At 40.8% G+C, this 15898-nt stretch overlaps 1 protein-coding gene across 6 annotated transcripts in view; it reads right to left on the reverse strand.

The window, feature by feature from the left end:
• The window catches only part of MYOF (myoferlin), a 686313-nt gene that overhangs the window by 361739 nt on the left and 308676 nt on the right, over positions 1 to 15898 (reverse strand). For 4 of the 6 annotated variants that reach the window (XM_069239820.1, XM_069239821.1, XM_069239823.1 and 1 more), the window contains exons 17-18: positions 14457 to 14495; positions 11120 to 11244 (exon numbers count right to left, since the gene is read on the reverse strand). In XM_069239820.1, coding sequence (XP_069095921.1) covers positions 11120 to 11244; positions 14457 to 14495 — 164 coding nt within the window. The remainder of the gene's footprint in view (positions 1 to 11119; positions 11245 to 14456; positions 14496 to 15898) is intronic. The other 2 variants (XM_069239822.1, XM_069239825.1) reach the window with 1 other exon arrangement.

A 15898-nucleotide genomic window follows, 5' to 3' on the forward strand; every position in this document is an offset into this window, starting at 1 on the left:
TAGCATTCGGCTGTGGGATCTGGAGGAAGGAGCAGAGGGCCCAGATGTGGATGCCTTCATGGTGGGTCTGTTCCCACAGCTTCTGGGAAAGGGGGGCCCCCCAAGGTCAAACTGGATGAAGTCCATATAGTTGGTCTACTAAATCACTGTGAGGGAAAATGTTCCAGAGATGTTTTAGCAAAATTGCACACTTTCAAAATAAAAGAAGCTACCCTGCAAGCAGAATGGAGGAGGTGACCTTTCATGGGGTGTTGTGCTTTGTGTCCCAGGACATCGCTTCAGCAACTCTGGCCTGTAGAGTACACTTCAGCCCAGTCACTGACAAACTGCAACAGGACAAGGTTAAATATAGATAGACCAGAACAAAGCATACCACTTCACTGATCTTCCAAAGGCGGTGGCTATGCTCGGAGTGAAGGTCTCCACTTTAGAACACTCTGAAGGGCAAAAGGAGGAACCATCCAAAAGCTCAAAGACTTGACAGGTCATAGACAATGGCTCCTGCAACGCCTTCCCCGGTGACAGGGGAAATGAAGAGCTCTTGCCAGAGGCAAACATCTCTACTCCAGCTTTAGTAAGACAACTGTTATAATATGATAACCTCTAATTCTGTACCTGTATTAATGTATTGCTGCCTGTAATCCATTGGTATGGTAGGCCCCCACGCAGGGGAATCTCTATATCAATTCGTATTGCACCTAACCTCCCCCAATATGGGAGTGCCTGACGCCTGTTGCTCCCTGAGAATCCAACAAATCTTTTTTTGCTTCTGAAGTTTTCTTTGCTACCCTGAACAATATTTAGTTTAACAAATGTTTTATGTGGCCCATGACTTACATGTGCACATTCATGTGATTTACCCGATTGTTATCCGAGTGTTGGAAAACTTGCTTCCCAATTCTTCTTGTTTGTTATTCATTTGTTGTTCCATGAGTGAAACCTTATTGAGGGAGATGGAGGGCGGTTGGGAGGAGGAGGGGTGAGCTGGGAGAAGGAGGGGGGGGACTGGGAGGAGGAGGAGGGTGGCTATGAGGAAGGGGGGGGCTGAGAGGAGGTGGGGGTCGGGCGAGAGAGTGCAACATGACCACATTGGGAGAGACATGGTGAAAACCCTTAAATAAAACACCCACCTATCACAACAATAGTATTGACCACACTGGCTTGGAAAGTTAAAGGCCTCAACTCTCAGGCAAAATGGCAAAAACTGTGGAAATACCTTCTAGACAAGATATAGTGGTGCTGCAAGAGACCCACCTCAAACGTAGAGAGGACAGCAGACTTCACCACAAAGTCTATCCTGTACTATACCGAGCCTACATACCCACCAAACATAACTGGGTACCCCGTCACTTTCACTCCTCTCTAAAATTCCAACCCCCGGGCAGCAAAACAGACAAGGAGGGCAGAATACTGATGGTAAAGGGGAAACCATCAGGTAGGACGTGTACAGTGGCTTTGATCTACACCCCAACTTTCAAACACTGCATTCCTCCACCCATTTCTCACATTTTTAGTGGGCTTTGCAGAAGGTGGAATACCTATGGGGGATTTTAACCTTGGGATCCACACCTGGATAGCACACACCCACAACGAGCTGGCACATGAAGCTTTACCAAAGTGCTCAAGCAGTTGGTTCAATCGTTGGGCTTGATTGCTGCATGTCGAACAACACACCCTAACACTAGGGACTACACTTTCTTCTCCCGCTGTCATCGGTCCTACTCATGGCTGGATTACATGTTTATCAGCCAATCTTTAAAACAGGCTATCTTGGTGATTAACTTCCATCCTATTGCACTGTATGACAATGCACCTGTTGAACTGATACTAGATTGGGTAGCCCCTACACCTAAACTCCAATGCTGGTTCTTCCCAGGGTCTCTCACAAGGGACCGGATCTTCTGGGACAGAAATTGCAAAACTATTGGCAAATTCTTTAAAATGAATAACTCCCAAGACACAGACCTATCTACTATATGGGACTCCTTCAAGGCGGTAATTGGAGGGAAATGCATTTTCGTCTTGTCAGCACCAACTAAACAAAAGACTCAGGGCAGACTGGCTCTTGAAACTGAGCTCCAACGGTCCCATAACGATACCCCCACTCTCACACTGCAGATGAAGGTCACAGCTCTGAGGGGGAAACTGAATGTGATATATAAACATAGAGAAGAATTCACCCTACTGCATCTCAAACACACGACATACGATAGGAGGAACAAAGTGGGCACACGTTTGGCATGCCAACTCTGAATCAAACATGAGAAAGAATATATTGGCCATATTCACAAAGATAACGGGGACTAGCTACTTTGGAGCAAAATCAGGCAAAAGCCTTTCATAATTTTTATAAAATTCTATATACAGCTGACACGCTTTGTGAAGAGAGTCAGCTAGAATACTTAGAGGGGCGGAGCTGCCTCAAGTATCAGCCAAACAGTATGAGAAGGGCAGACCAATTGAGGAAGACAAGGTCTAAACAGCTATAGCTGCCCTCAAGGTATATAAGCCTCCAGGACCTGATGCAATTACAGCACACTTTTACAAAACCTTTAGGCACTTAACTCACACCCCACACCTTATGCTCTTATTCAACCATATGCCATCTACTAGAATAATTACGAACTACACAAGTGAGGCACTCATCCTAGTTATTCCTAAACTGGGGAAAGACCCTCATTACTGCACCTCCTATAGACCCGTAGCCCTGCTTTACGTAGGTGATAAACTCTACACCAAAATCCTGGCCACTAGACTGGAGTACATTTTAAAAGATTTACTTCACCCAGACAAATCGTGCTTTATTCAAGGGAGACAGACACATGATAACTTGAGGAGGGTGGTCCATCTAGCCGAAAAAGCTACTAAAAAACAGATTCCAGCAATCTCATTGGCACTAGATGCTGAAAAGCCTTCAACTGGGTGGACTGGTCCTTCCTTTTTCATACTCTATAATTTGGCATTAGCAAACACTTTATTGATGTGGTCCAGGGAATTATGCAAACCCTCTCTCAAGAGTGAAGGTTAAAGGATGGGGCTCCATTTGTTTTCAAACGAGGTGCAAGCAAGGAATGTCCACTCTTACCACTTATTTGTGCTTCATATAGAACCCCTGGCTGCCAAAATAAGGGCCACACCAGCTAATGAGGTATCCCATTTAGCTCAGTGGACCATAACATTTCACTGTTTCTGGATGATGTTTTGTTTTTCCTACCCTTCTACTTAATTGAGAGCCCTACAACAAGAACTAGCGTATTATGACATTGTGGCAGCTTACTGCATAAATCTTTCCTCCTCAACCAGACTCCACCCACACCAGCGATAAGAGACACTGGTGATGGTGAAAAAAGGATATAAATTCCCTGGGTGTTAAAATCACCCCCAAAGATCTGTTCTGTATCAGGCCAATTTCCCCCCACTCCTCTGTCAGCTATAACTAGCCCTTAAATGCTGGGCTCCCATGTATCTATCATGGCTAAGGTGCATCAACACAGTTAAAATGATGGTCTAGTCACTCACTCTATATCTTTTCCAGGGCCTCCCCACTGAATTGCCCAAAGATATTTTCTCAGAGCACCTCTCATTAGTGATACATTTCATTTGTAGATCGAAGAGCCTGGCACCCCTATAAACTGAGACTTCCAAAAGAGTCAGGGGACCTAGTCCTACCTGACTTTCACTTGTACTACAGAGCAGCACAACTTAGAGTATTTTCTGAGTGGGCTCTAAGAGAATCAGAAAAACATTGACTATATATGTGGGATGTCTTATGGAAGCCAAAACCTGATCGACCCCGCAATGTATACCTCGGCATGCCTACCCAAACCACCCCAAAGGTGTGAGATGCTGTGACTCAAGTTCCACGATGGGCCACTTTTCCCTCCAACTACATTCCCATTCACTTTAAACTTGCCTTCCCCCCAGACTTTAACACTGGGCCCCTTTGATCTATGGCGAGAAGGAGGCTGTCTTACCATCTCCGACCTATTCCACTGGTGAGACATTCTTACCTTTGAGCATTGCTTGCGTGATTTTCGACTACATACTTCTGAAAGATATCAATATACTCAATACAAACACTGGGTCCTCCACCCCAAAATGCGCTTGGCAGCCACTAGGGATCTTACCCCAGTCGAAAATGTTTTAAAACAAGCAGGAGGCACCAAGTGCTCTATTTCCATCCTTTGTGCTTATCTGCCTAAGATCTCCCTCTCTGCCACGCCATGGACAATTCTGGGCTGACATCCTCAGAGACCCATTACCTGAGAAACAGTGGCAGAAACTGTGAAAAGACATCCCCAGACTTAATCATTCCTCTGGGCTTAGAGAAGCCCATTATAAGATTCTGTTTGACTGGTACCATTAACCCCACCCAATTGAAAATCTACCCTAAAACAGCTATTTTGTGCTGGAGTAGTTGAGGCATACTTAGTGAATTTCATCATATTTGGTGGGACTGTCCAGTTATTCCTTCTGGGCAGAAATCCTAGCACAAATTAAAACGATATTGGGCTATCCGCTCCCATCTAAACTCAGCTTTGCTCTGTTGGGTATGCGAGAAGACACTTTACTATGCCAGACCTTGAGCAATCACTCAATTATGTGGCCCTGCTTGGGAGCTGCTAAGACAGCCCTAGCAGTGGCCTGGAAGAAATCTATGGCACCCTCACAATGGCGTGCCAAGCTTTGGCAAGCGCTAACAATGAAAAGAATGGTAGACATCCTACAAGATAAATACAAAAACTTTGAGTACCAATGGGGACCACTAGTTACCTTTTAATCAAGGGACTCTCGCTCGCTGCTTGCCCCACTTGCACAAGAACACTGCACCTCTTCAATTCTGATCCTCGCGAATGACCTGAAAGTCACTCCCCTCTGACCTATGGTCGCCCTTCCGAAACACTAGCTCTACTTATCACCCCCCCAAATGGCACACTTATGATTTCATTACACTCTCTCATGGATTATTGTTCAGTATTTTTTTGTGGTGATAAGTGGGGACATTTAGGGCACTGGAATTGCTCTTTATATTGTCAACCTATTGACAATGATATTAGACCAGGATTACTGAATTAGCAAAGCTATGTTTTAAACAGCAACTGTGTGTATTATTAACATTTTGAAGATTCTTTTTAATTTCAAAATAATTTTACAGAAATTGTATACAGGCAGAAACAACACAGACAATGTACATGTAAGAACTAAGCATAGTCATAATGTGGGGAGGGGATGAAGGATGCATTTGAGTACAGCATTGTATAAGTTGTATTAGTTGGTAGTGGAGGTACACACAAAACCATTGGATGGATGTGGTTATGTGTAATATAAATGATTTGAAGGTTTTTATATTAAGGTGAACTAGGGGGGATGTGTACTGGTGAGAACTGTGGGATAGATAATGTGGGAACCCCCCCCCCCTCCCCCACCAAGTAGCACAGAAGTAGGAAAAGGCACAAAGTGAATGATAAAGCAGATTAGAAGCAAAAGGGAGAGTAGAGGCAGGGCAAGAATGTGTAGTTATATGAAGGAATGGGTGATTGGGGAGGTGGTGAGGGGCGTATGGTGGACAGGAGAGGTGGCAAGTATAATGAGGAGGTACCTGAGATGAAAGTGCCTAATTTGGACCAGATTACCTCTTTTCTCCTAGAGGATATCTTCAAGTATGCATTTAAGTGAGTTATCCACACCCTTACTGAATTATACCCATTTCCAACAAGTGTGGGACGAGAGTTTGGATATATCTTTCCAATTGTTAAATATGGTTATGTGGCTGGAAGAGACAAGGATGTCCCCTAGGAGATGGTCTTCTTTGTTTAGTGTAGAGCTTGTCATACAACAATAGGGAATCCCCTTTATAATTGATTTAAGGTCTGGGGTCAGAGGAATAATTAACAGTATAACCAGCAAAATAGCCCACACAACCCGTATTTCTTCTCTAATTGCCTTAGGTACCAGATCTGGAAACAGACTCAATTGTTGGGTCTGGTTCTGGATCTGGTACCTGAGGCAATTAGGAAAGAAAATACAGGGCATATGGGATATTTTGCCTTCTATAGTGTGGAACTTGTGTCGGGCGAGGATTCCCAAGATAATAGAAACTAAGGTAGGCGTCCAATTTGTGTGTAGGATTTTTTAGATGGTTTTTCTAAGTTCAGTCTAGAACTTCTTAGAGAAGGTACAGTCTAACAGCATATGTTTCAGGTCACCTGGGTACATATCAGAGGTCTGTAGATCAAGTTTGGATAATTTGGCAGGGTCACGTAGTCCATGTAAGCCATCCAATGTCTACTTTGAGCTAGTGATGGTGTACTTTTGTTTGAGTTAAGATTCACACATATGGATTGCCAGTTCAACAGTATCTCCTAGGTGCTAGAAGACTGGTGTAGGAATGATTCCTAATTGTTTAGTATTGATTTGGTTAATGTAGAGATTGTAGGAGCTAGGAGAGATCAGAGTTTGGATGCCAGATGGTCTCCTTCAGCGTATTTGTGTAACGTGATGGGAAAGTCAGGGCATTTGGGGGTTTTGTGTCTGGATATAACTGTTTTAATTTTTAAGAAGCGATAAAAGTCATTTAGGTTAAATCTGGTTTTGAGTTTGGAGAAAGGTAAAGTTTTTGAAGAGTTACAAAGATCCCCTACTAGTAGCATGGCTTTTTGTGCCCCGTTATCTAGATAGAGTGTCTTACCATCTAGTTTAAGGTTTTCATTGTGTCATTGTGATACAAGAGTTGAATGATGCATTTTAATGGGACGTTTGTTGTCAATTTCATGGAGGGCATGTGATGTACTTGATAGGGTACATGCTGAGTGGTCTGTTCTTATTTTCTTGGTTGTAATAAAAAATGTGAGGGAGAGGCATTTATCAAGCGCTTTAATATTGAGCAACGATGGGTAAGTGGTGTTAAAGGTGGCGAGCCAGAGACTTTCTTGTCTAGCTAGGAAGGCATGTAAGTTTAGGCTGCCAACTTTTTTAGGAAGTCTTTGTCTTTTAAGGGAGATTCTCGGCTTTTTGGACTGCCATAGGAATTTGTTGAGTAGTGCATCTATTTTGGTGGGGTCTGAGGGGTACATAGGGGACATGCTAATTAGAAAGTTAATAAGGGGTGTAATCATCATATTGATGGATTCTATTCTTCCCAACTATGTGATGAATCCGGAGGACCATTTATTCAGGGTGTCTTTAATTCTATGTAGCATCATTTTCTCATTGTAGGTAATGGATTCTCTGAGGTTCTGGCTGACCCAGAACCCCAGTTATTTTATTTTATCTGGGGTCCATTTAAGGCCATGGCTGGCGATGGAGGGACTGTTGCAGTGCACATTTAAAGTGAGAACCTCTGTCTTGTCTTTGTTGAGACAGTGGCCTGATGCACGCACATAGTTGTTGATGGAAGATATGAGGTGGTACAGAGCTAGCTCTGCTTGAATGGTGAATAATAGAATATCGTCTGCGTAGGCAACTAGTTTCTGTGGGCCTGTATTGAAAGGGGTGTGCCTGGAATGTGGGGGGGAGGAGGGAGAGTGAGAGGGAGAGGGGCAGGAGGAGAGGGAGAGGTAGAGAGGCAGGGGGAGAGGTAGAGAGGCAGGGGGAGAGGGAGAGGGGCAGGGGGAGAGGGAGAGGGGCAGGGGGAGAGGGAGAGAACACCCTTGTCACGTTCCTTGTTGGAGATTAAAAGAGTTGGATAAGGTTCCGTTGATGTTTATTCTAGCTTTGGGTTCCTTGTATAGAGAAATTATCATTGTCATTAGGGAGGGGCCTAGGTTAAAGGTGGTGAGAGTGGCATGAAAAAAAGGCCATGAAACCTTATTGAATACCTTCTCTGCATCTAGTGCTATTGCACAGGAAAGCTGATTGAGGTGATGCGCTCTCTCAGTAGTGTGGCTGAACGGTCTTATGTTATCTGTGCTAACCCTACCTTGAATAAATCCAGATTGTGATGGGTGTATTATTTTATTGAGGACAGGTTCCAATAGCATTTATTAAGGATATGGGGTGGTAGTTTTTGGGATTGGAAGGGTCTTTTCCTTTTTTATATATAACTACTATTGTTACTCCGGCACCTGTTCCATTGATGATGCCTGTGGATGATTAGTGGGAAAATATATGTTCTGGGGGGGGAGATCAAGGATGATCCCCATGTTTGGTAGAATGAGGATAGTAATTGATCCAGGCCTGGTGCCACCTTTTTTTTTAAATTGCATTTGAAATTTAGTTCAGAGAGACAGGGTTTTCTAATGAGAGTTTGGTAGCCTCATCTGTCTTGGTAAGTTTGATTTTGTTGAGGTATTCTCAGCATGTTTCATAGGGAGTATTTATTTTTAAGTGAAGGGTGTGAAATAATTTTTCGAAAGCTGATAGAATATCTTCTTCTCTAGTGGAAGGTATGCCAAATCTCATTAGTGATGGAGGTTATTCTGGTTTTATGTTGGTTTTGTTTTAGGTAGGAAGTCAGTATTTTCCCTGCTTTGTTTCTTCCGCTGAGCTTAACGCCTTTGTATCTATGGATCATAAAATAGGCTTTGTTGCTTAGAATTTTATTGCATTCATATTTTAATTTAGTTAAGCGTTTTAGTTGTAACTTGTCTTTTGAAAGCTTAAGGTATTTTCTGTTGATTTTATCTATTGTTATAGTTTGCTTAGGACATGATGGTCTTGTTTATTTTTCTTTGACATTAGTTTAATTGTGTGTCCCCGGGTGGTGGTTTTAAGGGTGTCACAATTCGGGGGTCAGGGCCGGCATCTATGTATTGCTCAATCTCTTTCCTGATTATGTCTCTAAACGCAGGGACCTCTGTGAGGAAATCATTCATTCTCCGTGATTTGGAGTTAGACGAAGCACATGAGATGGCTTAAATTAAGGAGATACAGGCATGATCGGAAACTAGGATCGGTTCAATGCTGGAGTTAGAGGTGACCAACATGAGGTTTGTCAAATAAAATATAATCTAAATGAGAAAATGAGGATGAGAGAAGAACGTTTAGTCTTACCCTGTTGAAATGAAAAGTCTCTGGCATCTTCTAGTCTATGTGTTTTGCAAAGTTTTAGCATTTGTTTGACAGACTTGTTGGGTTTGAAGGCGTATTTGGAGTTTGTATCTAGGGAGCCATCCCAAGGTAGGTTAAAATCGCTATCCAAAATGATTCTGCAATGACGGGGGGGGAGGGGACGGGGGGGGAGAGTAATTTTTCTGCTGAGATTAGTTATGGAAATTGGGGTATCGCTGTTGGAAGCATACATACTCACAACCCAAATTGCAGTGTTGTCTTTCCGGATTCTGGTAATGAGCCACTGCCCTAAGGGTCTGCTTCAGCAGAGTTAATGGCTAGGTTGGAGGATTTGGAGATTAGGGTTATCTATTTTTCTTGTTGACGGCTGGGGCACATGAAAGATCACTAGCCCAGGCTTTCTTAAATAGAGAGGCTTCTTTCAACACAACTCTTGTTTCTTGTAAGAGTAGATTTCCCTTGGGTTTGAGTATTTAGTCTAGAATATTTTTGAATTCCATTGGGTGGTTTAATCCCTTAACGTTAGGGGAGAGTATTTTTATGTTATGCATAAATTGAGGTAGAGGGCATGTCAGATGTGTCCCAATTAAATCTTGAAGTAAAGTTCAATGACTTCCTTCAGCTGTAATATGTCTACACAGTACTGTGCCCTGCAAAAGTCTGTAAAACTACAATCAAAAAAGAGTTTGCCAAAATTTCAATAACCAAGGATCAACAAAGGTTTGAAACATTAGCTTTCAAAAAGATCCAGAAGTTTGGGTGTTTGAATCCAGTCACAGATGGCATCTTGATTTGGTAAAATACTTAACATCTGATATACTTAATACACAGTAGTATTTCTTTCATATAACAAAGTGATTAATTCAGTTGGCAATATTTAAAACCTTTTCTGAAGCAACTGTTACATGAGGGTATCAAGCTCAAGGAATCTAGAGACAAAACTGCTGAATTAAGGAATTCCATTTTCCAATTGTGCATGTTCATACAAAACAAGGTCAACAACATTTTCTCTGATACCCTCCCGTAGTTGGTTTTGCTGAGACGTGCAGGTTTTCTTTTAAGGAATGAGTCCTCCTCATTAAGCTGTGCTAACTGAAATTAATTGTTTGTTCTCATAATGACCAACTAAATCGTCTGCAAATAGTAGAAGTAAGGGTTTCAGAACTTGGTCAAATATAATTTAGAGAAATGTACTATAAGAAATGAAAATAAAGTATAACTTGACTCACATGGAGCAAATTTTCAAACTAGCTGTACAACCGACTCCTTTAAAATCGACTAATAAGCACCTATTACCATGGAAATTATTTTCCTTTTTTTGTCTCAACCATTCCCACACTCTTATTACACCCACTTTCTTTCCTTTCCAGTAAGCTGCAAATACTGCTATCTACTATTTGTAAACAAGTCATGTTAAAGACATTTTTGACAAAAAAATCTCACAGGCCTCTTCTGCTGCTTTTTTCCCTTCTGCCTTTCTATCTTCTTTTTCTCCTCATACTACTAAATTGTCGATAACCTTTCTCTTTTCCTTCTCCTCATGATCACTTCTGAAGCATATTATCCCGGACTGCCCCTCATAAACCTTCTACATAAAGAACCAGATATGATTCTAAAAAGTAACTCTTAAAACATTGTGCATGCACACAGGAACGGGAACAGGAATAGAGGAGGCGAGACTCTACAGAACAGTCGAAATAATGATATAGTGTAAAATAATTTTATATGTGGCAGAAAGAGGAACACAAAGCTCAAGATACAAGGAAAATAAATCACCAGTAAGGGTGAATCAACAACTACATCCATTTTTTAGTTTAGGTCAACTTAACAGATTGGACTAAAACTGCTGAAAATGATTTGTTAAACAGAAACACAAAATTAAAACAGAAGTGCCCCAAACATGCCCTTATGATCTCCCACTACACTTCAGCTAAATTCAAATGTTATTCCTGAATTGTAACTTATTTTACTATGTGTAAAGGAATATAACTTATTTTACTATGTGTAAAGGAATATTTTGCTTTGTGTACATTGCCTGTGTGGCACTCTGATAACTTTGGACCAGGCCTGCTAGCCATAGATAAAAGAAATACAAACATTTTTAACACACCTTTCCGAGGTTTAAATCATCATATGGATCTGGGAATCCAGTGTATTCTCGTGGGCTTCCATAGAGGTTCAAATAGCAAGGTCCAAACGTTGGTAGAAAACCAACTTCGGTTTCACCTTCGGTCACTGGCAACGAAAGAAAACATATTTACCCATCGCTGGCAAAACATTAAACAGAAAACAAATTGAATTAAATCTCATTCCTTAGTGATTTAAAACGGGAGCAGTTTTTTTTATTCTGTGGGTCTACCCTCTTAAAATAACAATATTTTCCTTTATGGCTATAGATTAATTTATCATAATTGCCCCTACTTTATATCTACCTCACAGAATAAAAAAATAGCTTATACCTGCTTCCTGGAGTCAATCGCATTCCGCTTGTAATTAACAAAATGGAATTTAACACCAGAACTCTGTGGTATAAGCTGAGATTTTGAAATTAAATCTCAAACCAACACAAAGCTGCTGTGGTTTACGTTTAGTAGATTGTGCTGGAAGTCATGAACAACCTAAGTTCTAAGTACTGAGGTTTTCATGCTTGCCAGTGGGTATTAGTGGAAAGCCTAGCTAGATGATCTGTCATGCCTTTGTTATTGAGAGGTCGACAAAGCAGGCCTTTCTCAGATGTTCCACTGGTTTCATGGATACATGACAGTTCCGTCCTATGCGAAGTATGGTCAGGCTGTTAGTATTCTTTTTTTAGAGAAACTATAAGATATATGAATAATCATTTATCAAGATCACAGTAAAAACCAAATTGCCTATTGGTTGGAAGGACAAATGCTAAATCAGGTGCATTTTTCTTCAGTTATTGAATACTTACTTCTGATGTATAGGGATACTTTTCAGCAGAAAAACAGCATCTGTGTCACTACCCTGCTTTTTCTAGTTATTGTCACCAATGCTATGTAAATATTTGCAAAGATGATGAAAAGTAACACGAAGGACAGCATAAGGAAATGCCACCACTCTACCTATGCGGATACTGTAGTTGGGTGAGTTGTGTAACAAGAGGCCAATAACAGTTAGTTTGATTGACAGGTTTCAAGTTAGCATAATTGCATTATAAAAAAGTAAAGCTGATATATAAACCACATGTTCCCATGATGACATCAGATGTTAAAGTTGGTTATAATGTTGGAAGTGTGCTCCTAGTCTACAGCTCACATGAAAACGAGGGCTAGAGTTCACAATCCAAGACAGACGATTGACTTCTCAGCTGCAACAACTACTAAAAGACTTTTAGACTTCTAATTAAACAGTGCGGTTATAGATGTCAGTTGGGGACAGCTCTTGCTATTTAACCATCTCTTTCATACCCTTAGCACTATCCGTGCAATTCCTCCTTCTACAAGTCGAAAGCAGTGACAGGTAGAAAAAGTAAACAGGTTAAAGAGCAAGGTTACCCTTCTGTGGCTTCCACTTCTTGTCCATCCCCTTAATCCATAAGCATCAAATAGGGAGGAGTTCAACTTTGTAATGACACCGTAGGTCAAAGGGTGAATTACCTCATTTCTGTAACCCACAAACTTATGGTGTGGGAATGTCAATGGCGAAGGCATTCTTAGGGACCATGCTGGAAAAGCCCACAGGGACGTATATTCTTGTGCATGCATAACCCAAATTAATTTTATTTGGAATAAAATACATGCCACAGAGGAAGCCTCCGGGCACGGTTTAGACTCAGGGAACCCAAACCAACTTACAGAATGAGTGATGCATACCAGTACTGAGCATGAAGAAAAACACTGCTACATAGGGACAGCTTTGTAAATCCCCAAACGTGCTACAAGCTGGGATATGGTGGTGTTTTAACCAATTTCCCGAAAGCCAGATAGAAGTTGTTTTTTCCTGCATCCAATGCACTGACTTTTTAGGCAGTGTTGCCTCTAGGCAAATATGGAAGCACACAGAGTGAAGCCCTCTAAAAATGGGCACAATAATGTTAGAATCCACTTTGGATTATCACTCTTAACACCCTAGAGAACGAAGAAAATTTAGAATTTCCCGGAGTCACATAGGCCTGTATAAATGGATCTTAAGTTTCCTCAACAGACGTATTTCACTACCAGCAGCCACGCTAAAACTAAGAGTTTTCTACTCTTTTGAGTAAGTGGATAAAACTTCTGAGTTGAGAAGGTAGCAACGTAGGAAGTTGGATTTCGAATTTCCAGAGGATAAACAATCCCTTCTCTTATCCCCATGTAAACCTAGATTTTGCACTTGTCTAATTCACATAAGACATAAGTTGATGGTTTCAGAAAATACTGAAAACCACCATAGTCTTAAGTAAATATTCACTCTCTGAAGCTGCTGTAAAAATGAAAGGCGGTATCATTCAATGGACAATATCATATAAATATGGAATTAATGTGTTAGTGAATTCTGTTCACGACGTTAATTAAAGTGTTCGCTGTCATTTCATGGATTTTGGGACAAGGAAACAATAAAAATGTTGTCAAAATGGTAGATTCACTAAAGAACATGAACATTTAGAGAGATATAATGCAAATGTGAAACTTCTCACACAGTGTCAATAAAATGTAGTTGGATAGTCTAGCACCTGTATGAATGCTGCATGTCTACTGGTGCTTTTTCATTTCTTATGAAATTATGGATCCCTTTTCATGAAAGCCGAGATACGATGGAAAATAAAATTAAGAATACAAACCAAGCTAGCATGCATGTTATTGTCCCTTTCCTAGAAAAGGCGGGCAAAAGTCTCTAAAGAAAGGTAAGAAGTATGAAGAGGGTAAAGCATGCACAGGTCAGTAACAGGCATTGGCAGCACTTCTCTCTCCAGCACCGCAAGCCTTCACACCATGAAGGAGTGACTTCAGTTTTGCCAACACTGTTGATATTTTTGACATATAGATTACTATTATTAATTTTATTGAAAGCAAACTAGCATTTCGTACTATACAAAAGTCCAATTTTAAAAGGGATACTTTCTTGCAAGAAGGTCCTTTGAATGACCTCAGCAATCAGAGGCAGTATGATACCAAAGAACTTCAGGATGTATCTCTACTCCTTGGAATGATCAATTGCAAATAAGGTATATCCACGATTTAGGGAGTGAAATGTTGGTGTAAGGTCAGAGAGCTCAAAGCGGGAACCTATGCCAATAGCCTTGCCATGCATCTGCCAGTCAAATAATTCACACATGCAGAATGCTCCCAGTGCCCAAACTGGTTTTAAAGATTGGAGGTATATTTTTCAATTCCTAAAAAGAAAAACTCCCTTTATAGGGTGCAAATGCTTACATCTACCAAAATGGCAAATACTACCTAGCTTGGGCAATGGAGAGCAAAGAAATCACACCACACCAAGATATAAACCTGCGTGTGTTGAAGACCCAATTCCCGTAGTTTCAGATTCTGAATTATAAAAAAAACAGCTGGTTAAATGTCAAAAGAATATTTATTATAGTGTCTACATGTTACATTCTAGAATACAAACCATTACGAAAAAGCGGTCAGAAAAACATAGCTATCGATGTTCTGTAGCACAATTCCAGGTGGCGCAACCACCTCCTCTGCAAAATTATTCACACATTCTAACTAGCCTCTCTTAACTGCAGCCCTAGCTAATTCGGGAATTATTGCAGCATCAGTAAAGACCAAATTAATTCCTATTTGTTTACTGATGTTCCCATCATCCTCTCAGTCTAAATGCAATCCCCTAAGCTTGTGAGCATTTTAGAGTTTCCCTTTAATTTTGAACATAAAATTTCATTTATTTTCCACATATTTAGTCAAATGCATTAAACTTTGCTGACAGCTTCAGTGCTGTAGATTGACATGTCAAGCCTGTTCGATTATAAACATGATCTACCTTATAAACAACAAACCAGCCACAAGTGAAAACTTAAACATTCAAGCATAATTTTCTTTACTTCCAAGGCCCCTCCCCTCAAACACTTGTGACAGGGTTTAAATGTTTATGTTAAATAGAATGTAGGAATATAGCAGAAACTTTGCTTTGGCAACTTCCACAGGTTATCAGACACATACCGTTCAGTTCCAGTTGTTTCTTAGGTCTCCGGTGTTTTTATATGCTCTTCATACCATAAACGCAAACATAATCAGGATCTCTGAAATATTATTATGTACTGAAGAGGTAGAGCTGTGTAGCTTGTTTGAGCTCTCTCTTGTAGACCACTTGAGTGGCTTTCCCACCACTTCATTGTGCACACTGCTACATGATGACAGAGGCACATAGTGGACATGTGGTGTTAAACTCAGTAGTTGGAAACAACTTTCTGGAATTCGAGGATTATTAGTCACTCTCACCATTCACGTAAGGTAATTCAACATTACCTGTTGGTCCTCTGACACTTACCCAAATATTGAATCAAAATCCACTTTAATCTCAACGCGCCCCTTCTTGCAGAGTTCTAAAGTATAGAATTCCAGAAGCCAAGTCTAGAGAATGCACACTTCTGAAGGAATATCTCCTAGAATTAATTGCTTACCATTGTCGGATCTCATTTATGAAGGATACCTCTTTCTTACCGATCTAAGCTGTAGTATAATTGCTTCCACATATATAAGTACAGAGGTGAAATCCTAGGCACCTCAGATAATAGGAGTCTAGTGCAAGTGTGGCTTGTCCCTTGGCTCTTCTAGGTTTTTAAAAAAATGGCAAGGTTGCAAATATTGCAGTTTGTCACGTTGTTCAACCATACAATTTCTTGCAGTGGTCAAATGGTTTAATATGGGAGTTCTTTTGCCACCCCTACCTCTAACTTTAGAATGCAAATTACACAAGATCAGAATAG

This window comes from Pleurodeles waltl, chromosome 6, assembly GCF_031143425.1.
Source record: "Pleurodeles waltl isolate 20211129_DDA chromosome 6, aPleWal1.hap1.20221129, whole genome shotgun sequence".
Taxonomy (NCBI): domain Eukaryota; kingdom Metazoa; phylum Chordata; class Amphibia; order Caudata; family Salamandridae; genus Pleurodeles; species Pleurodeles waltl.